Raw genomic sequence first — 25,576 nt, 5'->3', positions numbered from 1 at the left:
CCTCAGCATCGCCTCCTGCCTCTGCTCATCGCAATCACTTAATGCTTTCCTGGCCTCTGCCACTGAATGCCTCCATGCATTAAGCTGTGCCCTATCAGTGCAGGAGGACTGCATGAGCTCGGAAGACATGTCATCGCGAGTGCATTTTTTTCACCTTCTAATCTGCAATAACCTCAGGGACGGAGATGACAGGGAGAGCATAGAAACATTTGCAGCTGTGGGGGGATAAAAAGGGAGCATAAAATTTAAGATGATACATTTCTGAGAACAAAAGGGAGATTCTTTCACAGTGAATCAAGCAATTCACACTAGACAGCACGTGTGCTTTAGGTACAAGGTCGCATTTTGCCTTTTATATTGTGCGCCTGCCGGTATGGTGACACATGACACATGGCTGGGCAACAGAATTAAGTTTCCAGGCAGCCATGGTAAGCCAAAGGGTATGCAGGGTTGGCTTCTTACGCCTTCATAACATGTGGGAATGGTTTCAAACCGCAGCACCCTCCTTTCCCATAGCAAGCAATGCCAGTTGGGTTTCACATTTAAAAGGGCTGCAGTTTTTGGGTGGATGTGCAGCACACACCTCCCTCCACCCCACCGCGTGGCTATTCTCTGGGATGGTCCCTTCCCCCCACTGCATGGCTATTCTCCCTTTTAGCCAAGCACAAACAGCCCAGCATGAACGGGGTCCTTTTGCTGTTCCCTTACAAAAATTCCCCTATTTCAACCAGGTGACCATGAATGATATCACTATCCTGAGACTAACACAGAAAGATCTAGACACAATATTGCTTGAATGCGACCAAAACCCAGGACCATTTGCTGCCGTGCTTTGTGCTGCAATGATTCCAGACTACTTGCTACTGGCTTGGCGTGGTAAAGTGTCCTACCGTGGAGGACAAAATAAGGCAGCCCTCCACAGAAACCTTTTGCAAAGGCTTTCAGAGTACCTCCAGGAGAGCTTCATGGAGATGTCCCTGGAGGACTCCTGCTTCATCCTCAGACATGTTAACAGACTTTTCCAGTAGCTATACTGGCTGCGAATGCATCTCAATTCTTCAGGGCAAATCAAACATTAAACACTATTGCTTTTAAACCCTGTACTGTAGTTACAAACGTGCCCTCACCAGAGGTGCCTTCTCTGTCTTCAGGGTTGGGAATCCTGCCTTGGGAGGGTATTGGCTCCAGGGTGATGAAAAGGTCCTGGCTGCCAGGGAGAACAGATTCACCGCTTGCCTGCTGCGCATTCTCCTCCTCCTCCTCATCCACAAAATCAGACAGTGGTGCGGTAGTGGTAGGGTCCCCCCATAAAATGGCTTGCAGCTGATCATAGAAGCGGCATGTATGAGGCTCTGACCTGAAGCGACCATTTGCCTCCTTTGTCTTTTGGTAGGCTTGCCTCAGCTCCTTAACTTTCATGCGGCACTGCTGTGTGTCCATGTTGTAGCCTCTCTCCACCATGCCCTGTGCGATTTTGGCATATATATTAGCATTTCTTCTTTTTGATCGGAGTTCGGCTGCACACATTCTTCTCCCCATACAGCAGTCAGATCCAGTGTCTCCCGTTTGCTCCATGCTAGAGCTCATTTGTGATTCTGGGGGGGACTGCATGGTCACCTGTGCTGCTGAGCTCGCCACGCTGACCAAACAGGAAATGAAATTCAAAATTTCCCAGGGCTTTTCCTGTGTACCTGGCTAGTGCATCGGAGTTCAAAGTGCTGTCCAGAGCAGTCACATTGGAGCACTCTGGGATAGCTCCCAGAGGCCAATACTGTCAAATTGTGTCCGCACTACCCAAATTCAACTCAGCAAGGTTGATTTTAGCAGTACTCCCAGACCAAAGTCAATTTGAAGAGCCCTTTATGTCGATGGAAGAGGGTTGGTTGTGTGGATGCATTCATTTTAAAATCGACCTAATGTGGCTAAATTCAACCTAACCCCATAGTGTAGAACAGGGCTAAGTAACGCCTTTGACAGAATAATAACTCCTCCTCTACCCTCCCTTCCTCCTTCCCCCTCTATCTGGCTCAGTAAGTTAAATGCCCACAGCAATGAAAAAATCGATAAACAGGTAGAGGCTGCAGCTTCAGGGATTAAAGCTATCAGAACTGGGAGAAGCTGAGGACGGGAGTCCGACCTCTTTGGGATCCATTCTGACATTCCGCACGGCATGAGGGTGTCCCTTTTCACTCTCCTATTTTATCGTCCTCGTGTCTTGGCATGACTGTGTCACTGAAGCCCCACAGACCAGGCAAGTGCTTCGCTTCACAGGCTGTAACAGAACAAAAATTCTTAGAGATGAAAAGGAGGGCATGTGTGTTTACTTTGAACCGAAGTTCTTTTTCAAATGCAGACTTTGAGAGAGGACAGTGTTATTAAAAGGAATGAAAAATGTCCACATCATCAATAGGCAGTTTGGAAAGGCTGTGAAGTTAAGTGGGTAAAGGTGTTGCAGGACTTGAGCATCCCTAGAGCACTCAGATTTATAGATGGGAAATAAACGTTGATTTTTGTTTCCCCTTCCCTCTTATGTTTTCTCAGGAAAGAGCAATTAGTTTCTATTTTTTATGATTACATTATCATTGCATATATATCTTTCTGCAGAGCTGGCTATAAAAAAAACAATGTAGGACCCAGCTGTACAAATAAACATAGTTATGAGTGTGAGGAGGCTATATTAATAGTAAATGGAGCAGACACATTTTTGCATAGTTAATAAACAGCTTTTAAAAAGAAGTCCTCCTTATTTTTAAGTCAGGTGCCATTGGTAGTTGCTTTAATGTAGTTATAGTTTCATATGTAGCACTGAGACTGGGAAAGTTTTTTGAGGGCATAGTGCTTTTAATGGAATTTGCATAGAATGTGCTATCTGAAGACATTATACTTATACACAAGAGGAAACAAAAAAGGATATATTACTTTTCTGCTCAAATCCACCCCTTTCTCTTTTATTTAGTGGTGTCTCTGATGTAATGCCATCAATACAAACCTCGTCCTGCTGACTATAGTTTTCTCAGTGTGGAGGGTCAGTTTCAACCCTCAGGACTGCTCAGTTCTAAATGCGTTCCTTTGATTAAAAACCAAAGGTCAAGTTAGCTTTGCTCTCTTCTTTCTTCCCACTCCCCCTCTCTTTAAATAAGCTGTCTGTCAGTTTTAGCATGTAGCATAATGTTCCATATATGTTGGCAGTTTATAAGAAGGGTAAACTTGCTGTTTAACAAAAGAATAAAATGTCTACAATGAACAGAGCAATTGATAACCAGGGGGAAAAGGATGAATTCCAAAGGGAAGGCAAACTATATAAACTGGCCCTGTGCTCTTGAAGTTCAGCTTAATGCTATTCCGTTCTGTACCATGCCACTGTGCTGTCTCGTCTTTGATTCTCTCCTCTTTCCCCCATTCCAAGGAGTATGTCATATTTTGCTGCCAGTGCAGGAAGGCAGCAGGAATAAGAGGTGAAGTTAGGTTCCTAGTACATTTGTACAAAGTGAAAAGGCAGGAAGACTGTATCAGTTTTACTGCGAAGGTGATAGGTTGTTGCAGTCTGTTGTAAAACAGTAATTTGAAGTCTGATGAACTCTCAAGTGCAGGGACTGGATTCTGCTCAGCTGCGTAATTGTGATGGAAATGGGCCAATGAAAGCAGAGGCTTGGGCACAATCTTTTGGGTGCCTATCTTCTCACAGAAGCCTGACAGTTGCGGAGCAGCTTTAGCTGAATGCCTGTGACCATGTCTTATTTTGATCAGCTGCGTCATAGCAAAGACATGTAATTATCATAATCTAACAATTAGTCTGACATCCTTTCCCAGTGTTTAATTACACCCGATAAATGATAATTTAATAGAGGACTTAATGACAAGAGAATAACTTGCGCTTTGCTTCATGTACTTAAGTTGCCTCTTTGTCTAGGCATGTTTTTGTGGCGCTGCTTGAAGAACAGTCTTGATGGTCATTTCCCTTGTTTGTTCTGTCAGTCATTATTTTGTCTCCTAATATTCTTTTCTAATAATATTTGAACTTCTCCTAACTTGTGAAATTGTAACATATAGGACCAAAAGATGATGGTAAAATCTTCTTTATTACTTTCATTTTTGTTTGTTTGCTTGCTTTCTGAGGTTGGGAATACACTTTTAGATGCCCTAAAATGTCACTTATTTCATTATACACACTTTTCTTAGCATCTGGAAAATGCTGAATATTCTTCTGGTTTGAATGGAGCTGAAATTAAAAAAGCTCTTTGATTACTTCATTGTTTGTGCATCAGAATTAGTGATGATGTCAGCACAGCTATATGAACAGAGTTTATTAAATGTTGTGACAAAGCCAGTAAAGGCAGCAGAAAAGCATTAATGGGTGCCACAAAAATAGCAGCTCTAAAATAAATTCACAGCAGTAAAATTATGTACTTAACCCCTGAGGTTATTAGCAAGCATGAAACCTTCCCCATCACATTATAGAAATTTTAATCAAATATGGGTCTTGGGGGGACTGTTTAAAAGAACAAAGAATAAATAGACATAGGTTTTCCTGTTATGAGTTACCATGCTTCCATCAGGATTCAATGGAAGTAGGAGTTTAATTTTGGATGTTAAAAGGCTTTGAATAAATCTGTTTCTTATGAGTTGATTAAGCCACTGATAATGTGTTGATTGTGTCATTATAAGTAACACAGCACACCTGTAAAGGGGATCAGTGGTGCTTAGGATAGATACATACGTCAAATACATCTGAAGGGACATCAAAACATTGTCATAGTAGACATCAATATCTCTTCAAAAAGGATTTAATTTTGCCTGAGATTGTACTGTATTATTTCATGCAGAAATACCCAAATGTACATTCAACTCTCAAAACAAAAGCCTTCTACTGTTCTGTTTCTGACAAAGCCCAGCTAATTCATTCGTTTCATCTTTCTTTCTTTTCCGCTCTCCTGTTAAATTTATGTTAAGAATTTGTTGGTTCATTGAGCCTGATTCACTGTTGCCCTGCACTTTGTATCATCAGTAACACGAGGACAAATGGGTGTTTAATCTTCTGATTTGGTAACATCCGCTTTGCATAGGTAACAAAGAATCAGGGCCACCATCTGCAATTGACTACTTCAGGGGCTATAATCAAGACTAGAATTTCAACATTCATGGTTACAGCACTTACTTGAACTAAATTCCTGTTAAAATTAAAGACCTTTCATCCATTTGAGAGAACAAACTTTGAGTAAGGGAAGGAATGATGCTACAGAAGGAAGTGTTTCCTGTGCACTCAGTTTGAAATAGAGGAGCTGCTAGTAGAATATGTACTTAAGAAAGGATATGACTTCTATAATTTGTATGGGAGAAGCAACAAGGAGAAGCTAATGCAGTTTTTCATTCATCTATATGATAATGGGCAATTAATGTCAGTTGCGCTATGTTTTAAACCAGGTTTTTATATTATTTATTTAAAGAAGGAAAGAAAGAAAAGAAAGTGAAGTAGAGCAGCATGCAAAATATTATTTCAGTCTAAATACCTAGTTAAATAAATCATTTCTTATTTCAGTAGCCAACAAAGTTATTAAATTCAAGATGAGGCTTGCATATGCTTCAGAATTTATAATTGTGAAAAAATGCATGTGCACAGACTGTGTGCTTGAATTTGCATTAATGGATAATCAGAGCACCAGAATTAGGTTCAAAAGATTTTTGTCATCATGATGTTTCTGTCATTTAAATTGGCATGCAGCTTTTTCACCATGTTCTGAATTCCTAGTGTTGAGAATTAAAAAAACAAAAACAGGAGGCATCTGAGAAATTAAGTATCCTTATGTTTGTTGTTTCTCCCAACTATTCTATAGTGGTATCAGCGTAAGTGTTGTGTAATGATCTGGTATGTGTAGGGAGGAGGTTATGGAGAAATTTTGGATTAGAAGGTACTTAGCTATCTGTTTTTGTGTCTTCTAATGCCTCTTCCTCTTCCACGTGAGTGGATCCCAATGCAGGATCAGGGCTGACGTAAGGAAAAGTAAAAGAGCATCTCTGGTGTTGGGAGAGACAGTAGGAGAGCATAAGGTTTGCATTCTCAGCTGAAAGGAACAACAGAAGTGGGGGAGGAGGAAGATGCTTGTTATGACATAAACACAGGCTGCTGTTTTTCTCATCCTTTCTCAAAACATATTTGTAAACTAATTCCACTTCCATTCTCTGTGTTGCCGCGTTCTACAAGCAGTTGGCTAACAGGGGCTGATATATGCACTTATTTAAAGCCAAAGCTTTGTCTCACTCTAGTATTTGGTTTTACACTAATAATATTAGGTTTGCAGCTGGTAAATGTCAAATATATTCCCTTTGGATTCAGTTTAGGGTGCTTTAGGGGCAGTTTCATCTTCTAGTTTTTAGCTAGTTACTAATCAGCATACTTAACTTTTTAATACAAGAAGTGTCCTGTCTCTTTTTGTTTTCCCTTTCTGAGCATAATATGGCACTTGAAGAGGGGAGAATGTAGTCTTAATATACTCTGGTAGGCATGTTGGAAATTATGTAACTTTTTGGTAAAAATAAAATAAGTTTTGAAAATCTAGTAAGCCTCTGTTCCACTTAGCTTGGACTCACATTAACTTGGTTACTGGATCCCTCAGAACATTACAGGAGAGGGAATAAATGTCCTGTCTGTTTCCTTCCTCTCTAATATCCATTCTGTCTCCTTTCAGTATTGCTGTTACTATATTTATGGAGTTGCTTGATAAAATATCTGGTATATGTTTTCCCTGAAGCAGGTTCACTGCTGTGCCAGCAATATCAGCTAAAGACCAATTTACATCACTTTAAATATGCACCATCTTCTTCCTTTTTCAGACATTTAAATGTGAATGCTTTTTGGTGATAGAAAACGATTATGGAATGAAAGTATAGACACTGTAGGGAAAAGTGATTACAAAAAATACCAAGAGGAAAAAAATGACTTAGCTGTGCACTTCAGCTGCAAATCTGCTTTGCAGTTAGTGTTTCCTTCAAGGCTTTCTGTTTCCAGCTGTCCATATTAGTGACATCGGAGTAAACTGAAGAGCTTGAAGAAGACCATAAGGTCCATGACTTGTAGAGGCAGAAGGAAGTTCAGCCAGTTCTTAATTTGTGCCAGGCCTGAGCCTGGACTCCTCTAGGCTTGGCAGTTAATGGCCCTGGCACCTCTGGGCTCCTGGCTGGCAGCCGCTGCTCTCCAGCCACCCAGCTCTGAAGGCAGCACTGGAATACACTGTACCATGCCACCCTTCTGCAGTGCTGCTGGTGGCTGCGCTGCCTTCTGAGCTGGATACCCAACCAGCAGCCACTGCTCTTTGGCCACCCAGCTTGAGCCCCAGCACCTCTTTCATTACAAATTAAGCACTGAGGTCATGTCTGTTAAAAAGTAACGGTCGAGGAGAAAAGTTAGGTCATGGATTTATTTATTTATTTGTTTATTTTTGTTCAAAGGAATAAAATGGAAGGACACCACTAGAAAGGGATTAGACAATTTCAACATTTATAATATTAGGTGGAGCAGCTCTTTCACTCCCACTAGAGATGAAGTTTAGATCACAGATTTTTTATTAGTCTATCTCTTTATTTATATGATACCCATTACCATAGCCTTGGTTCTTAAGCACAATAGCTCCCATCCCTAAACCATAATTGTCCCTCTCTATTTGGGAGAGGTCTAGTACCAAGGAACCCGGTGAATAACCGTGCAGGAAAGTTTGCAGTGTCTGCATGTGTATCCCACACACCTTCTGGGTGTGGTAGTCTGTCCCATCTGGTGGCACTGAGACCACTTAAGGAGAGAGATAAAGGAGTCTGCTCTACAGCTTAGCTAACAGCCAGTTGGCTTTTAGCTCGTGCAGCAGAGGCTCATGCATTAAGCTCCAGAGTTCCCTGGTTCGATCCCACCCACTGACAACTGGGGTCTGTTGACGTTACACATGCACAATAATTAAAGCCAGGTAGGGCACATACTCACTCTTCTTTACTAATTAAAAAATGGAATTTTAGAAAAATATAAATAAGGAGATTGTTGGGAAAATTGGGTTTCTGTATACACACAAGATATCCCTGTTTGTAACCTCTAGGTTACAACTAATAATTTAAATAAATGAGTTTTTGTCTGAAATGACAGTAGTTCAAAAAGGGTTTTCCGTGTTACAGGAAGAAACCATTGGGCTGTGCGTTGGCAAGAATTCTACAGCTATATCAGGCTTTTTCCTTTAAAAATCTGTTATTGAAGCAAAATTATTGTAGGGATATGAAAATGTATAGTTTGCTCTGAATATTTCCTTGGAGGACAGCAGATCATTGGTTTTCTCTGAAATTAGGTAGAAGGACCCAGGTGGCAGATTTCAAGCCCGTCAGGTATTTAAAATATGCCCTTCAGCTGAAAAGAAGTATTACAGTTAAACCTGTCATTATCCCTTTATCATTCTGTGGTGCACTTGACAACTGTAGCAGTCAAAGAAAGAAGCCACAAGTAGTGATGAGCAGTCAGCCTGAAGTGGAATGGGTCAATGTTTGGTTGCACGAGTTGCCCTAGGGGAAGTTCACATCCATTGACAGACTTACAGATGTTGGTTTATGGAATCTTTAAATGTATCAGGGTGGGCTCACGTGAAGGTGTTGAATTCCTTCTCATAGTTTCTTCCACAAATCATGCCAGGCATTAGAAAGTCAAAGTAAGTGACACTTGCTAAACCTCCTCCTTTCAATGTCTAAAGAATCTTCAGTAATAATAATAATAATATAAAGGAGTGCATCTGGGCCACTGCCTTACACTACATTTCTCATCTGGCTCTCATTCAGAACTGTCAGGTTAGGCTGAGTGCTGATAATTCATATCCCAGTATCCTTTTATCTGAATGTAGCAATATCTCCTCTGTGTACTTTGGCAGTGGAGTTACACCGCTTTTCAAATACCTTTAAAAAGCAATCCAGGCTTTTCTTCCATCTTGACAAAGTGTTGCCAGTAATGAAGAAAAAAGTAAACGTAGTTGTGCTGCTGTAGTCAATTTAAGTATTTTTAGCCCAATCAGCTTGCAGCACATAAGTGCTTACTGCTGGATTGGTGATTTTGTGCGTGTCTGTGGTGATGTGTACAGTGAGACTGATTTGGTGAACCTAGTGCATTTTCTCTTTCTTTTCCTCTTTTTGCTTAATTTTAAATTAAAAAAAACCCACTGTTCAGAAAACCACAGGAGAAAATACACTTTAACTTAGTGTACATTAGCAAGAAGATAATTCTACATGCTGAAGGAATGAAAGTGTGAATGATCATGGCACTGCATAAGCAGGTGCAACTCTGCTGATGTCAACAGAGTAGCATCCATTTACACCAGAAGTGAATTTGGCCAGGATTATTTTGAAAAGTGAATGATGTGGCGGAAGTGAAATGAAGTGGAAGTAATGACATTATCGTTCTCGAAAGAGAAAATCTATAGCTAAGTATCCTGAGTTAACTCTATCTTTTGTCTTCGTGTTTCGTTTAATTTTAGATTCCAGAGGGGTGACTACCACATTGATGTCTGCATCAATGATTATTTGGATGTGTTCTGCCCTCACTATGAGGATTCGGTGCCAGAAGATAAGACTGAGCGCTACGTTCTTTACATGGTGAACTTCGATGGCTACAGCTCCTGCGATCACACCTCCAAAGGATTCAAGAGGTGGGAATGTAATCGGCCTCATTCCCCGAATGGACCATTGAAGTTCTCAGAAAAATTCCAGCTCTTCACTCCCTTCTCACTAGGATTTGAGTTCAGGCCAGGCCGGGAATATTTCTACATCTGTGAGTATCTAGAGATTTGTCATTGTTGCATAGCAGCTGTAAGAAAACAGGCTAACCTTTTCACCTATGTTTTATGGAGCTGCAAAAGACCAGCCTATATGGGCGGCAGATGCCTCTTAGTAAATGCAGACTTCAGGATCCCCAGATTCATTAGCTGGGAATCTAGAGTAAAAATGAGATTAAAAGCAGTTTCTTTTCCCCACATGAAATAGCATGTCAGCCTGTTCAATGAACCTTTGCTGATGTTTAAAGCTAGAGATACTACTGTAGTTTTTCAAACATTCTAAAAATTCTCAGGGGAAAATAATTAACTTTGTATACATAAGTCCCTAACTGTTCTTATTTGTGTGGCTGAAATACCCCTGCCATCACCATCATCGTCGTCATCATCAGAGGGGAAATGCTGTATACCCTGAAGATGCTATAGCTGCACATGCCAATGGTCCAATATTGTTTGAAGTAATAATGTCTCAGGGTAAATACTTCTTACACCAAGCCAAAGAGAACTTTATTCAGAGCAGCTGTTTCTTTAAGTGTGGGGTATATGGAATGCGGTGGAAGCGGGTTCCAAGTAAATTAGCATGAATGAATGCATCAGTAAAAAGTGATGGTGAATGCTGTGTGCTGCAAGCTGTGTTCCAAGGAGACCTGTACCAATTTAGGCAAGAGAGAGATGAGGAAGTGAGGGCAGAAACCTAGAGGAGAGAGGCAGGATAACTGCTGGGGATAAAGGAATACAAATATCAGGAGGCTAAAACTGGAAAGTTGAGCTAACTGGAATTTCATGATCTCATAGCCGGTCTGGATAGCTGTCACTCCTTCAGTTATCTTGTTTGGGTAATACTCCACCAAAGATCTCATTTCATCCATTTATTATGTACCTGAAGTCTCCTGTTTCCTAACAAGCTTCCAGTATTACAACTGCAATATTTTCCCATGCTTTCAGTGTCAGACAAGGGAATTAAAAGCTTTAAACAGGGCTGAAGTTCTCAATAAATATTGCCTTCATGTCTGTAGATGGCCTTTCTACTGTGAAACAGTCATTCCACCTCATTTCAGCAGAGAAACTGAATACATAGCATTCCTATTTTTCAGCCTCATTTCTTTAGCATTTTCCCTTTTAAACCTACAGGGAAGTGTACTCATAGTGAATTGTTTTCAACTTCCTTTCCTCCCCATCAAATAAAGTTTTATAATAAGAGGGATTTCAGCATCATAAGAATACTACCTTGTTCTCTCTCTCGTGCTGCAGTGCAATAAAAAAAAAAGAACTGTAAAAGTTTTATCATTTCAGTACTGGTTCCATGAGATAGTCATGAGAAAACATGTAAAAGCCTGATGCCATTTCACATCTTGTAAGTGAATAAAAAAGGGAATCATAGCTATGTGGAGAATGTTGTAGAATAAATAATGCACATTGTATTGAAAACATGAAAACTGCCCATTAACGTCCGAAGGAGTTTTCTGTCACTAATATTACAAAATCAGGCCCCATGTAAGCATCAGGTTTGTCTTTTAAGTGAATTTTTTCCTTCTTAAAAATCCTGCTGAGAAAACAAGCAGGGATATATAAGATGAGGAATGAATTCTAATTTGCATCATGTGATTGCTTTGCAATAAAATGCTGTACAACTACCATACCACACACACTGTTCAAACCTCCTTATTTGCTTTCTAGACTAACAAACAATAATAAAAGTGAAAACCAAACAAGAATGTAGAGAAATCTCAACTTGGTCTAACTAGTTAATAGCCTGATTATCAGAAAATACAAAATCCACTGAGCTTTATAAACAAGACATTATTATTCAAATGCACCCACTGTGCTTATGACTGGTTTTCCTTGTTTGTGGTTAAATTCAATATTTCACTAAAAATCATTGTGTCTTCTATAACATTCATTTAACGAAGTCATTTAACTGTCAAGGGTTCCCATCAAAGTAATTGTTCCAAAGAGCTTTAAAATATCAGGAGTTTTATGCTGTTCAACTGAGTTTAGCTGGAATTACTTTTTTTTAATGAAAGATAAGAGCACAAAATTAGCAGCTAAGAGATGTCCATTTACCAGTAGTATATTGGCCTGGTAGTCAGTTAAATTAGATTTTCAGCCATGTTTCAGAGACACAAAAACATTCTCTCTCCTTTGCTATAGTTGGAATATTTCTTCCTCTTCATTCTTTCACTCATTGTGAGCAGTAGCACAGAGTAGCTAATACAGTGATCCCAGAGAAGCATTATATACTGTGGTAACAATTAAACATGAAGATTCTCAAAGGAAGGTTGTCCATCATGATATCTTTTTTTTCTTCAAATATGGGCTGAATGAACAAGATGGTAAAACAGTTCCTTGTTCCTTCCTTGAAGTTATCAGCATGCCCTCCATTGCAGGCCGCAGAAACAAGCATTGCTGCCTTACTGTCTGAATGGTTAATATGCTCATTGCTCAGCAGGGGGATGTTTCATCTACTCATCAGATCCAAAAATTTTGACATTTATAAACATGTTGTCCAAGAACAGAAGGCTAGTAGCTTTCAGGTTGGTGTATTCTGGGAAACAGGATTCAAATTGTCCAGTGACTAGATAGCCTGGAAAGTAAGAGGAAATTGAGCTATTGCCTGGGTTGGTGTAGTGTTAGGCTAGATTTCACACTCCTTGGTATTTATTTGCAAAAGTTTTTAAATAAGAGCCATTATCAATCTTCCTGCCGTATCATTTAAGGACAATTTTTGTCCCTCCTACTTCCACCAGTCTCAGGAAATGTAATAACCATAAACCAATAATTTTCTTTCTACCTGAACTATCCTTTTTATGAAATATCGCTTCCCTTTGTTGCTCCATGTCCTCATTGGCATTTGGCACACAACATGTATCAGCGGAATGGAGTCAGATCTCCTTGTTCTTTATTTCCCCCATCTAGAAATCTTAGATTATTACATGTTTTGTATCAGATCATCTCTATTTGCACTTGAGAGATGACTTCAATAATATAAACCTGCATATCAGCAAAATATCAGTTAAGTAGGTTTACTTTTGGAAGGGGAAAAGTTTATTAACTGGAGTTTAGTTCCAAAAACCTAACTGCTTACAGCAGCGTTTATTAGGGTAAATTTTAGTGGAAAAAATAATGGATCAAATTATGGGGCTCAGTCCTTCTTCAGACTACCATCTGTGGAGGGTAGAATGTGTTAGCCTGACTAAAAACCAAGTAAAGATCATGGGATTTAGACCTTTATTATTATTGTTACTACTGAAGCAAAAGCAGACAGAAGAAGATGTAACATACTGAAAGAGTGAGGTGTACCCAAAGAACTTGAATGTTTCATGGAATTTTTATGTTTTGAGTAACTTCTTTAAGGAGGGAAACAGAGAGAGCATGCAGTCTAATAGCAGAAAGGGGGGGAAAAACAACATAAGGAAGAGGGAAGTTTCAAACTGACCTTAACATTTGGATTTTTGTATGGTTCAGAGTATAGATTTGTCTTGAATATGTTTCAGTATTTTTATCAGTGATGTGGAAGTAACTATAAAATCACTGCTGATAAAAATTTACAGATGACACAAAGATTGGCCTAATGGCAAAAAATGAGACGGTCTGGAAACTCATATGGAATGATGTGGATTGCTCAGTAAACGGAGTCCATTCAAATTAAATGCATTTCAGCACAGCCAAATGGAAGATTTTACCTCTAGGAATAAGGAATGTAGGCCACACATACGGAAATGGGGGACTGAGACTCTGAAGCAATAATTCTGAAAAGGATTGAGAGGTCATAGTGTATAAACACCAGCGTGGCTGGTCCCTGTGACCCTGTGGCAAGAATTTCTAATGTGATCCTTGGATTCAGATTTACAGGGGAGCAGTGAGTAGGAGTAAGGTGATCATTTTACATCTTTAAACAGCACTGGCAGGACCTGTACTGGGATACTGCATTGAGTTCTGGTGCCTTCATTTTTTAAAAGATATTGAAAAAATTGGAGAAGGTGCAAAAAAGAATCACAGAAATGATTTGATGGCTGGATAAGGAGCTCAATTTAGTTTAGTTATGAAAAAGTAGCCTGGGAGGTGACTTGATTATAACTTATAAATACCTTCATGGGGAGAAAATACCAGGTATTAAAGGGGTCTTTAACTTAGAGGAGAAAGATATAACCAAGGCCTGGTTGTTATAACCAGACAAATTCAAATCAGAAATAAGGCATATATTTTAACAATGAAGTTAATTAACCATTAGAACAAATTACTAAGGGAAGTGGTGGATTTTCCATCTTTTGAAGCCTTCAGATCAAGACCGGATGACTTTCTGAAAGATATGGTTTAATCAGACACAAGTTACTGGACTCATTACAGGGGTAACTGGTTGATATTCTATGACCTGTTTTATGTAGGAGGTCCTACTAAATGATCTAATGGTCCCTTCTGTCCTTAATAACTATTAATCTAGGAGTCTTTCTGAGCTTGTTACTACTAGTTTGTACTGATGGGTATTCCCACTCAGGTAAAAACAGTCAGTTACCTAGCATGATATTAATAGCTTCTTTCCCACTGGCTTGTACATACCTCTTTGGATTGCCAATCTATTTACTGTCGTAAAGTAAAGGAGATTAATACAACCATATCTCTGTGAAGTTCGATTTGTAGGGCAAAATTTTCAAAAACTCCTAAGCCTCATTGTTAAAAATTACTTAGGCACTTAGAAGTCTAAAGTTTCATTGAAAGGTAGTGGGATTAGGGTGCCCGATTTTTTAGGAAATATTAGCCATTAATATGTTTTCTGTGTAAGTGTTGGGATGCAGGAGATACCAAAAACAGCACTATGTGGTAGTGACATTCAAGGTGGTGGTGTTGTGAAAGATGTAACAGGAAGATAGATTCCCAAATTCAGTCCTAGTGTAAGTGGATAGAACCCCAGTGAAGGCTGTAGAGTATGCAAATGCTGAATTAGACCTTGAGGCTACTATGCCAAGAATCCAGTCCCTAAGTGCCACAAATACAAAACTGTAAAAGATTTACCCTTCATGGCGAGAAGCATCCTCAAATCTCTGAATGAGGTTGGCATTAGAAATGTCCAGGACAGTCTAACAAGAAAACTGGCAGTGATCTGCTTGTTACCAGAGCTTGGTATGTGCAAACACAGACCAACAAGTAAAACAAGAAAGGCATTGTCCTGTTCTCATGGAAAGTTAAGTCACAAAGAGCAAAATAATTTTCCATGACTAAAAACCTGGCAAAGCTTCACAAATTGCCAGTGTGGCCATTATCCCTTAGGATTGTTTTAGCTATTGCAGGAGTTTTTTGATCCTTTAGAAGGGGTGGAGAGGCAAGGTGGTATATTGGATTGTAAAGCTATGCTAGAGAAATTTATTGGGAAACCACATAACCTACAGCATATTAGTAGGTTATGTGGTTTCCTAATAAATTTTGGTCTCTGAGTCTATTGTACTGTATATTAATTTTAAAAGCTATATTAGAAGGATCATAGAGCTCCCTACTTTCACAGATGCACTGCACAGACTAAAAGTGTATCTGGGCAAATGCTCTGTATAATGAGGCACAGGATTTAATGAAATAGGACTATTTGATTGTAGATAGGGACTGCCGCTTGCTCTGGAACAGGGTTGGATTTGTGTGATGAGGGGACAAAAAGGGAGGATTAGAACTGCAATCTTGTCCTTTCAGAGATTATTTGGAGAATATTTAAATCAAAACTAAAAGCTGTGGCACTCCATGAGAACACACTATTCTTTCAATCCAGGAAATCAAGTTAGTAAAAACAATCAAGACAGGTCAAATCAGAGTTATTGTTTATGCCCTGATATGTCCCAGGATTCCAGAGCTAGTTTGAAAGTCACCAGAACAACTATTGATATCACTACTTATAAATCTGCTGATTGTGAAGCACTGTGCGGTGAGATCAGCCCAGAATTGCTCTAGCTTCTAGTTTGAATTGTATGAGCTAGCTCCTGTTGGAAAGTGAGATACGAAAGAGAAGCTAGTGTGACTACTCTGTTGCACCTTGCAGAATATTGGAAGTCAACCCAGGATTCCTGTAGATTAGATCAGTGGTTCTCAAAGCTGCGGAAAGCCCCTGGCAGGCCAGGCTGGTTTGTTTACCTGCTGCGTCCGCAGGTTCGGCCTATCGTGGCTCCTACTGGCTGTGGTTTGCCGCTCCAGGCCAATGGGGGCTGCGGGAAGCGGTGCAGGCCGAGGGATGTGCTGGCTGCCCTTACTGCAGCCCCCATTGACCTGGAGCGGCAAACTGTGGCCAGTAGGAGCCGCAGTTGGCCGAACCTGTGGACGCAGCAGGTAAAAAAACTGGCCCGGCCCACCAGGGGCTTTCCCTGAACAAGTGGTGGACTGGCTTTGAGAACCACTGGATTAGATCACTGTCTTTTCATAATGCAGAGATAATGAGGTCTTTTTTTAGGAAATCAGTTGATGGATATTCTCAGACTCTTGCAGTAGTGGCAAAGCAATAGCTAACTAATAATATCAGTGAAGTACATTTTTTCACATCTAGTGCCCTTAGAAAACATGGTTTCTCTATAATCTCTCATTCCTATAAAGTCAGGTCTCTTGGGACCCAATTCTCATTTACACTAAGGCCACTTTACACCACTCTGGCAATGCAAAGGGGCCTAGTAGTGGGTATAAATTACATTTGCATCCACTTTTAGACCCCTTTGCACTTCCAGAATGGTGTAAAATAGCTTAAGTGTAGATGAGAATGGGCCCTTGATGTTCACAGATATGACCAACATTAGAACTCAGGTAAGATAATGATTAATTCTTCTCTGAAGCCTTACCATGGTTGTGTAAAAATATAAACCTCCATTTGAATGACTGGGCTCTGTTTCTCCGTTAAACTGTCCTGGAGCTATTGCCTACTCCGTCATTCAGCAATTTCCGTGTGGCTTTTCATGAGGAAAACTGGTACTTTGCAGTCTTCTGGCACTACTTCTCAAATTAGAGTCCAAATACAGCATTAGGTGGTAAATTAATTTCACTAGTGTTATAATTCTTCCATATTATAAAGACTTTTTAACATTATTTTAATGTCAACAGAGCCATTCCTTTTTATTTTGTTAAGTAACAAATCTTCCACACAAGTGGCTTTCCTTTTGAGGTCCCCACAAAGGAGCATTAAGTTTATGGCCTTGTCATCCTTGCCAAACGGCTAAAGACTTATGTCAGAATAGGCGGAAGATTTAAGGGGTTGTTAGTCCCAATGGAATCTGGATTCACTCCATCAGGGCTGGCTTTTCCACTTGTGAAGAGTGATGCTTACACAGCGGAAAGAAGGATAAAATATGGCTAAGTGAAGGTCTACCCATGGAGATCTGTGTGTACCTGTGTGTGGGGTATTCAGGTTTTGATGATTGTCTTTCTCTTTTTAAGAGTCTTGATATTCAGAACCCACCTGTCTGAAGTAGCAGCACCCAAACCTTGGAAAACACAGAAACTCGCAAAATCCAGCAGGACACTGATAATTTTGATTAATTAAAATATTTTTTTCAGTACATATTGTTTCCCTTGTCTTGAAGTGTGATGTGTAAGAAATTAATTGAAAGGCAGTTTAGTTTCATTGTGACCCCTGTAGGTGCTCATCCTTTCTTGAGATGCTTGTTTGTAATGTTTTACAGCAATACTCCCTAGTGAATCACAGGCATATTTATGCTTGTAACAGCATTCATACATGAAGATGGACTGTCTTTCTTTCTTTCTCCACTGATGAGAAAATACAACTGTCACGAGAGGGTATTATACAATAACTATTATCCTTTCTATACGAATACCAGTAAATTTTGTGTATTGTACAGACCTAAAAGAAGACTTTTTTTCTATAGTTTCTTTTCTTAGCTCATTAGTCATGAGGTTTAAAATCTGGTATAATTCAGGTTGAAAATTTATAACCTGAAAAAGCAGCTACTTCGCTTTGGAAATGAAGACTAGTCTGGTGGTTCAGTGAGAGTTTCATAGGGTATGTCTACACTACGAAATTAGGTCGAATTTATAGAAGTCGGTTTTTTAGAAATCGGTTTTATATATTCGAGTGTGTGTGTCCCCACAGAAAATGCTCTAAGTGCATTAAGTGCACTAACTCGGCGGAGTGCTTCCACAGTACCGAGGCTAAAGTCGACTTCCAGAGTGTTGCACTGTGGGTAGTTATCCCACAGTTCCCGCAGTCTCTGCTGCCCATTGGAATTCTGGGTTGAGATCCCAATGCCTGATGGGGCTAAAACATTGTTGCGGGTGGTTCTGGGTACATATCGTCAGGCCCCCGTTCCCTCCCTCCCTCCATGAAAGCAAGGGCAGACAATCGTTTCGCGCCTTTTTTCCTGAGTTACCTGTGCAGACGCCATACCATGGCAAGCATGGAGCCCGCTCAGGTAACCGTCACAGTATGTCTCCTGGGTGCTGGCAGACGTGGTACTGCATTGCTACACAGCAGCAGCAACCCATTGCCTTGTGGCAGCAGACGGTGCAATATGACTGGTAGCCGTCATCGTCATGTCCGAGGTGCTCCTGGTCGCCTCTGTGAGGTCGATCAGGAGCGCCTGGGCAGACATGGGCACAGGGAGTAAATTTGAAGTGACTTGATCAGGTCATTCTCTTTAGTCCTGCAGTCAGTCCTATTGAACCATCTTATGGTGAGCAGGCAGGCGATACGGATTGCTAGCAGTCCTATTGCATCATCTTCTGCCGGGCAGGCAAGAGATGAGGATGGCTAGCAGTCCTATTGTACCATCTTCTGCCGAGCAGCCATGAGATGTGGATGGCATGCAGTCGTTCTGCACCGTCTGCTGCCAGCCAAAGATGTAAAAGATAGATGGAGTGTATCAAAACAAGAAATAGACCAGATTTGTTTTGTACTCATTTGCAAACCGCCCCCCTCCACCCCCCCGTCTAGGAGACTCATTCCTCTAGGTCACACTGCAGTCACTCACAGAGAAGGTGCAGCGAGGTAAATCTAGCCATGTATCAATCAGAGGCCAGACTAACCTCCTTGTTCCAATAAGAACAATAACTTAGGTGCACCATTTCTTATTGGAACCCTCCGTGAAGTCCTTCCTGAAATACTCCTTGATGTAAAGCCACCCCCTTTGTTGATTTTAGCTCCCTGTAAGCCAACCCTGTAAGCCGTGTCGTCAGTCACCCCTCCCTGCGTCAGAGCAACGGCAAACAACCGTGCATCTGAGTTGAGAGTGCTGTCCAGAGCAGTCACAATGAAGCACTCTGGGATAGCTCCCAGAGGCCGATACCGTCGAATTGTGTCCACGGTACCCCAAATTCGACCCTGCAAGGCCGATTTAAGCGCTTATCCACTTGTCAGGGGTAGAGTAAGGAAATTGATTTTAAGAGCCCTTTAAGTCAAAATAAAGGGCTTCATCGTGTGGACGGGTGCAGGTTTACATCGATTTAACGCTGCTAAATTCAACCTAAAATCCTAGTGTAGACCAGGGCATAATAAAAGGTGTTGGCTTTATTTCCTTCATTTTAAAGGTCCTACAGTTAAGCCAGGAAGACTACACTTGTTTGAGTTTTTAAATTTCTTTTTAAAGCTGTCATGTCAGAAGAATTCTCCCCAGGCATCTTTTTAAGAATTATGAATGTATTCAAAAAGTTAAGAAATTAAGGTTAACTAAAGAGCGTTAGGAAGGGATATGAGGGAATTTAAAACATTTTAAATGTGTTAATAGTACTTTTCTTTTGGGGAAACAGTTGTTTATTACTAGGCGCCCTATTAACCTTTCAGTCAAGATCTGATCAGCATAAACACTGATGCTACTTTGACAGCAGTGGGCCCAGACATGCTGCACGAGTAGGAGTCTTGTCTTTGATAGTTGGTTCACCCAAAGCGCTTGAGATGTTCTGAGTGAATTGGAAGGGTTTGCTAAATGTGTACGTTAAAAAAATACATTATTTTTTTATTTTGGTGTGATAATATTAGACAGACGAGCAAGGTTACCTTTACAAGGGAATTCATGCTTAGCTTCATGTGTAGATTAAAGGACTAGTGGCTATTAGAAAGCATCAGAAGAATTAAGCTCTGGGTCTGTTTTTAAAAAAAAATCAATCTGGAACAGTCGCCAGAGACTAACAGATTTCGACGATGGTAGTGTTCTTCGAATCCTCAAAGGGTGTATTAGAAGCTGGTGAATAATTTGGTACTCAGGAGAAATCCATATAAGAAAATTAAGAGAGAACCCACAGAAGTATTGGTCGCTGTTGTTTGAGTTTTTCAAAGAGAATGTCTTTCAGATAAGTTGAAAGAAGATGATTTGGATTCATACGCTTCAAAAATTCAAGTGCTATTAAGACACTTAAAGGGGGAGGATACACAATACATCTGCAACTTTGAAAACTGTTTCATGAGCATATTGTAGAAGGTCTTGACCCCTGTAGGAGGATGAATGAATTATGTTGCATTCCACTGTTATATGCTCCATTGATACTGGACATTAAAAGAGAGTGTAGGGGGAGCTTTTTTCTTTCTTTTCATCTAATGTTGGAAGAAAGCCAGCCTGTCTCTGGGGGGAAAAGCACATGTTGAATTTTGTTATATCTGTGATTCCATCAAATCCCATGACTTAACAGGGGATGGACTGATTAGTACCTGGATAAAAAACCTCCAAGGAGCACGTAGGTGCTCGGTGATTCAGTAGGTGACATTCTTGCCTCAGTGAAAATACTGAACCAAAGTCTCAACATAGAGCTAGGGAGCACGGTATTTCTGAAGAGTAATGTCATTTAGATATGTAAAACTGAGGTTCTTAATATTTATGGTAATTAAAGATCCCATAGGATATACTTGGATACCACTGAGCCTGCCTGTTCCACCACCCTGGGCTCCCTTACACTGTCCTGCTGACGATTGCAGCTGGTACAGGAACCCACAACGGGAGAGGCAACTCTCGATCTAGTCCTGAGTGGTGCGCAGGATCTGGTCCAAGAGGTAACTATAACAGGACTGCTTGGAAATAGTGATCATAACATAATAACATTTAACATTCCTGTGGCGGGAAGAACACCTCAACAGCCCAACACTGTGGCATTTAATTTCAGAAAGAGGAACTATGCAAAAAAAACCCCAGAAATTAAAAGGTACAGTGACTAGAGTGAAATCACTGTAAGCTGCAAGGACACTTTTCAAAAACACCATAATAGACGCTCAACTTAAATGTATACCCCAAATTAAAAAAACACAGTAAAAGAACTAAAAAAGAGCCAGCGTGGCTTAACAACCATATAAAAGAAGCAATGAGAGCTAAAAAGGCATCTTTTAAAAAGTGGAAATCAAATCCTAGGAAATCAAATCAAATAGAAAGGAGCATAAACACTGCCAAATTAAATGTAAAAATGTAATAAGAAGAGCCAAAAAGGAGTTTGAAGAACAGCTAGCCAAAAACTCAAAAGGTAATAACAAAATGATTTTTAAATACATCAGAAGCAGGAAGCCTCTAGTTAAAAGTCAGGTTGACAGAAGGATGTGACGTCGGGGATACAAAAGGAGCACTTAAAGATGATAAAGTTATTGCAGAGAAACTAAATGAACTCTTTGCTTCAGTCTTCACGGCTGAGGATGTTAGGGAGATTCCCCAACCTGAGCCATCTTTTGTAGGTGACAAATCTGATGAATTGTCCCAGATTGAAGTGTCACTAGTGAAGGTTTGGAATTAACTGAGAAACTTAACAGTAACAAGTCACCGGGAGCAGATGGCATTCACCCAAGAGTTCTGAAAGAACTCAAATGTGAAATTGCGGCACTATTAACTATGGTTTGTAACCTGTCCTTTAAATCAGCTGTTGTACCCAATGACTGGAAGATAACTAATGTAATGCCAATATTTAAGAAGGGTTCTAGAGGTGACCCTGGCAATTATAGACCCGTAAGTCTAACATCAGTACCAGGCAAATCAGTTGAAACGATAGTAAAGAATAAAATTGTCAGACACATAGAAGAGCATAAATTGTTGTGCAAAAGTCAACATGGTTTCTGTAAAGGGAAATCATGTCTTACTAATCTATTAGAATTCTTTGAGGGAGTCAACAAACATGTGGACAAGGGGGATCCAGTGAACACAGTGTACTTAGATCTCCAGAAAGCCTTTGACAAGGTCCTTCACCAAAGACTCTTACATAAATTAAATTGTCATGGGATAAGAGGAAAGATCCTTTCTTGGATTGAGAACTTGTTAAAAGACAAAAAGAAAAGGAGTACTTGTGGCACCTTAGACTAACCAATTTATTTGAGCATGAGCTTTCGTGAGCTATAGCTCACTTCATCGGATGCATACCGTGGAAACTGCAGAAGACATTATATACACACAGAGACCATGAAACAATACCTCCTCCCACCCCACTGTCCTGCTGGTAATAGCTTATCTAAAGTGATCATCAAGTTGGGCCATTTCCAGCACAAATCCAGGTTTTCTCACCCTCCGCCCCCCCCCACACACACACACAAATTCACTCTCCTGCTGGCAATAGCCCATCCAAAGTGACCACTCTCTTCACAATGTGTATGATAATCAAGGTGGGCCATTTCCAGCACAAATCCAGGTTTTCTCACCCTCCGCCCCCCCCCCCCCACACACACACACAAACTCACTCTCCTGCTGGCAATAGCCCATCCAAAGTGACCACTCTCTTCACAATGTGTATGATAATCAAGGTGGGCCATTTCCTGCACAAATCCAGGAGTAAGAGAACCTGGATTTGTGCTGGAAATGGCCCAACTTGATGATCACTTTAGATAAGCTATTACCAGCAGGACAGTGGGGTGGGAGGAGGTATTGTTTCATGGTCTCTGTGTGTATATAATGTCTTCTGTAGTTTCCACGGTATGCATCCGATGAAGTGAGCTGTAGCTCACGAAAGCTCATGCTCAAATAAATTGGTTAGTCTCTAAGGTGCCACAAGTACTCCTTTTCTTTTTGCGAATACAGACTAACACGGCTGTTACTCTGAAACCGGTTAAAAGACAGGGAACAAAGTGTAGGAATAAATGGTAAATTTTCAGAATGGAGATGGGTAACTAGTGGTATTCCCCAATGGTCAGTCCTAGGACCAATCGTATTCAACTTATTCATAAATGATCTGGAGAAAGGGGTAAACAGTGAGGTGGCAAAGTTTGCGGATGATACTAAACTGCTCAAGATAGTTAAGATCAAAGCAGACTGTGAAGAACTTCAAAAAGATCTCACAAAACGAAGTGATTGGGCAACAAAATGGCAAATGAAATTTAATGTGGATAAATGTAAAGTAATGCACATTGGAAAAAATAACCCCAACTATACATACATTATGATGGGGGCTAATTTAGCTACAACTAATCAGGAGAAAGATCTTGGAGTCATCGTGGATAGTTCTCTGAAGACGTCCATGCAGTGTGCAGCAGCAGTCAAAAAAGCAAACGGGATGTTAGGAATCATTAAAAAAGGAATAGAGAATAAGACGGAGAATATATTATTGCCCTTATATAAATCCATGGTATGCCCACATCTTGAATACTGCATACAGATGCGGTCCCCTCATCTCAAAAATGATATACTGGCATTAGAAAAGGTTCAGAAAAGGGCAACTAAAATTATTAGGGATTTGGAACAGGTCCCATATGAGGAGAGATTAAAGAAGCTAGGAAAAGCTTGGAAAAGAGGAGACTAAGGGGGGATATGATAGAGATATATAAAATCATGAGTGGTGTGGAGAAAGTGAATAAGGAAAAGTTATTATTCCCATAATATAAGAACTAGGGGCTACCAAATGAAATTAAAGGGCAGCAGGTTTAAAACAAATAAAAGGAAGTTCTTCACTCAGCACACAATCAATCGGTGGAACTCCTTGTCTGAGGAGGTTGTGAAGGCTAGGACAGGGTTTAAAAGAGAACTGGATAAATTTGTGGCGGTTAAGTCCATTAATGGCTATTAGCCAGGATGGATAAGGAATGGTGTCCCTAGCCTCTGTGTGTCAGAAGGTGGAGATGGATGGCAGGAGAGAGATCACTTGATCCATTACCTGTTAGGTTCACTCCCTCTGGGGCACCCGGCATTGGCCACTGTCAGTAGACAGGATACTGGGCTGGATGGACCTTTGGTCTGACCCAGTATGGCCATTCTTATGTTCTTATGTTCTTATATTCTATCTGGTGGGCATTTCCCAAGTGCAAACACTTTTGTAGTACAGATGTATAGTCAACATTCCTAACTTTAGATACAAAAAGGATACATGCCTACGAATAGGATAATCATATTCAGTAAATAATAACCTTTCCAATGATACCTCACATGACCCATCTTGCATAAAATATATCTTAGCTATGCTACAATCATATTATAACAATATTTCAATGAAGAATATGGGGGTGTAGTATCACATTGGTGTGCTGACCAATTTAGAACTTGAGTGATTACATTGTCTACCTAAATTCTTCCTGCAGTTTTATTTTGATATAGCATTTATCACTTCTTGGCTTAAACAGGTTTTGGTGCTGCTGTGTGGTGTTAAACGGCTACCTCTTTTCACTTCAGAGGTGGCTGCATTTTAGTTGTTGGTAAAGTTATTTTGTAGTGATATTTTGTCTCTTACCTACTCTTCAGAGACGTAAGGAGATTAATAAAGTATATAAAACACTTACAGTCCTTGGATGAAAGGCACTGTAAAATTGGAGAGTATTATTTATTATTATCTCAAGGAAGCTGTTTCTCTCAGATTTATAAACCTGTATCGCTGTGCTAATTTGATTTCTGAGCTAACTGAAGCCAGTTTAATGAGCTTCTGTATTGCATGTTTGTATTTTGTAACATGGAACAGATGCCAGGAGAAATGGAAATAACACACCAGTGCCATTTGGAATAACAGTGTTTATATTCCATTGCCTCCATGTCATCAGCATGTTAGTCTCGTAGTTCCTCAGACTAACTTTATTGAGGCAGCTCATTCTAGGTTGATATTGTTGATGTGTCATGTTAGACATGATATATATGCATGCCTACAATTGAAGGACCAAAAAAACTAAATAACCTCCAAACAATAAATAGACATTTCTGTGTTCTGAACAATTGGCTGTTGGAGTTTTTAAAAAACATGAACATATAGGTTTCTTTGATTTGGAGATGCAAGTGGTTTAAACTGAGCAAACTTGTCTATCATGATGATATTACAATGTGGTTTAAAGAATGAGAATGATATTCCAGGCATTTTTTCCCATTAATGCATAGAACCGCATAGAATGACCATGTAACTCTTGTGTGAGTATTGTGGCCAGGTTGGTCCCAGAGAGAGTAGGTGGGTGAGGTAATATCTTTTATTGGACCAGCTTCTGTTGGTGAGAGAGACAAGCGTTCGAGCCACACACAGCTCTTCTTCAGGTCTGGGAAAGATACTAGTGTCACAACACTTTCAAAAGATAAGCCCGTGAGCTTAAATTCATAGCTCTGCAAGACATTAAAAATCATGGACTGAACAGACACACCGGATTTATGGCTTATTACAGTGATTCTCAACCTATTTACCATAGTGGTCCACATCCAATACCACCTATATGGCCCTGAGGATGTCACATGGGCCGCAGCTGTGTGCTGACTGGGCTGCAAGTTGAGTACCACTGGCTTATTACAACAATCTGTAACCCACCAACCCCCTCTTTTCGTCCTTGACTGCAGAGATTTTAATGGGCCACTCTGCCTTGAATGGTCCCTTACAGTATGTGCTAAGTACTTATGCTAAACTATCTGTTCCACCATGCATTTTACTGTGATGCTGGGAGTTCGTTTCCCAGCCCCGAAGAAGAGCTC

The 25,576-nt window shown here is 40.3% G+C and overlaps 1 protein-coding gene and 1 long non-coding RNA gene across 3 annotated transcripts in view; one reads left to right on the top strand and one right to left on the bottom strand.

Moving 5' to 3' along the window:
* EFNA5 (ephrin A5) overlaps window positions 1-25,576 on the top strand; it is a 279,547-nt gene that overhangs the window by 215,019 nt on the left and 38,952 nt on the right. For both annotated transcript variants that reach the window (XM_048850818.2, XM_048850816.2), the window contains exon 2: window positions 9,489-9,781. In XM_048850818.2, coding sequence (XP_048706775.1) covers window positions 9,489-9,781 — 293 coding nt within the window. The remainder of the gene's footprint in view (window positions 1-9,488; window positions 9,782-25,576) is intronic.
* LOC142072150 (uncharacterized) overlaps window positions 1-25,576 on the bottom strand; it is a 79,906-nt gene that overhangs the window by 17,001 nt on the left and 37,329 nt on the right. The window lies entirely within an intron of this gene.

The sequence above is a fragment of the Caretta caretta genome, chromosome 5, assembly GCF_965140235.1.
Source record: "Caretta caretta isolate rCarCar2 chromosome 5, rCarCar1.hap1, whole genome shotgun sequence".
NCBI lineage: Eukaryota > Metazoa > Chordata > Testudines > Cheloniidae > Caretta > Caretta caretta.
This window is presented reverse-complemented; position numbering and strand designations above follow the sequence as displayed.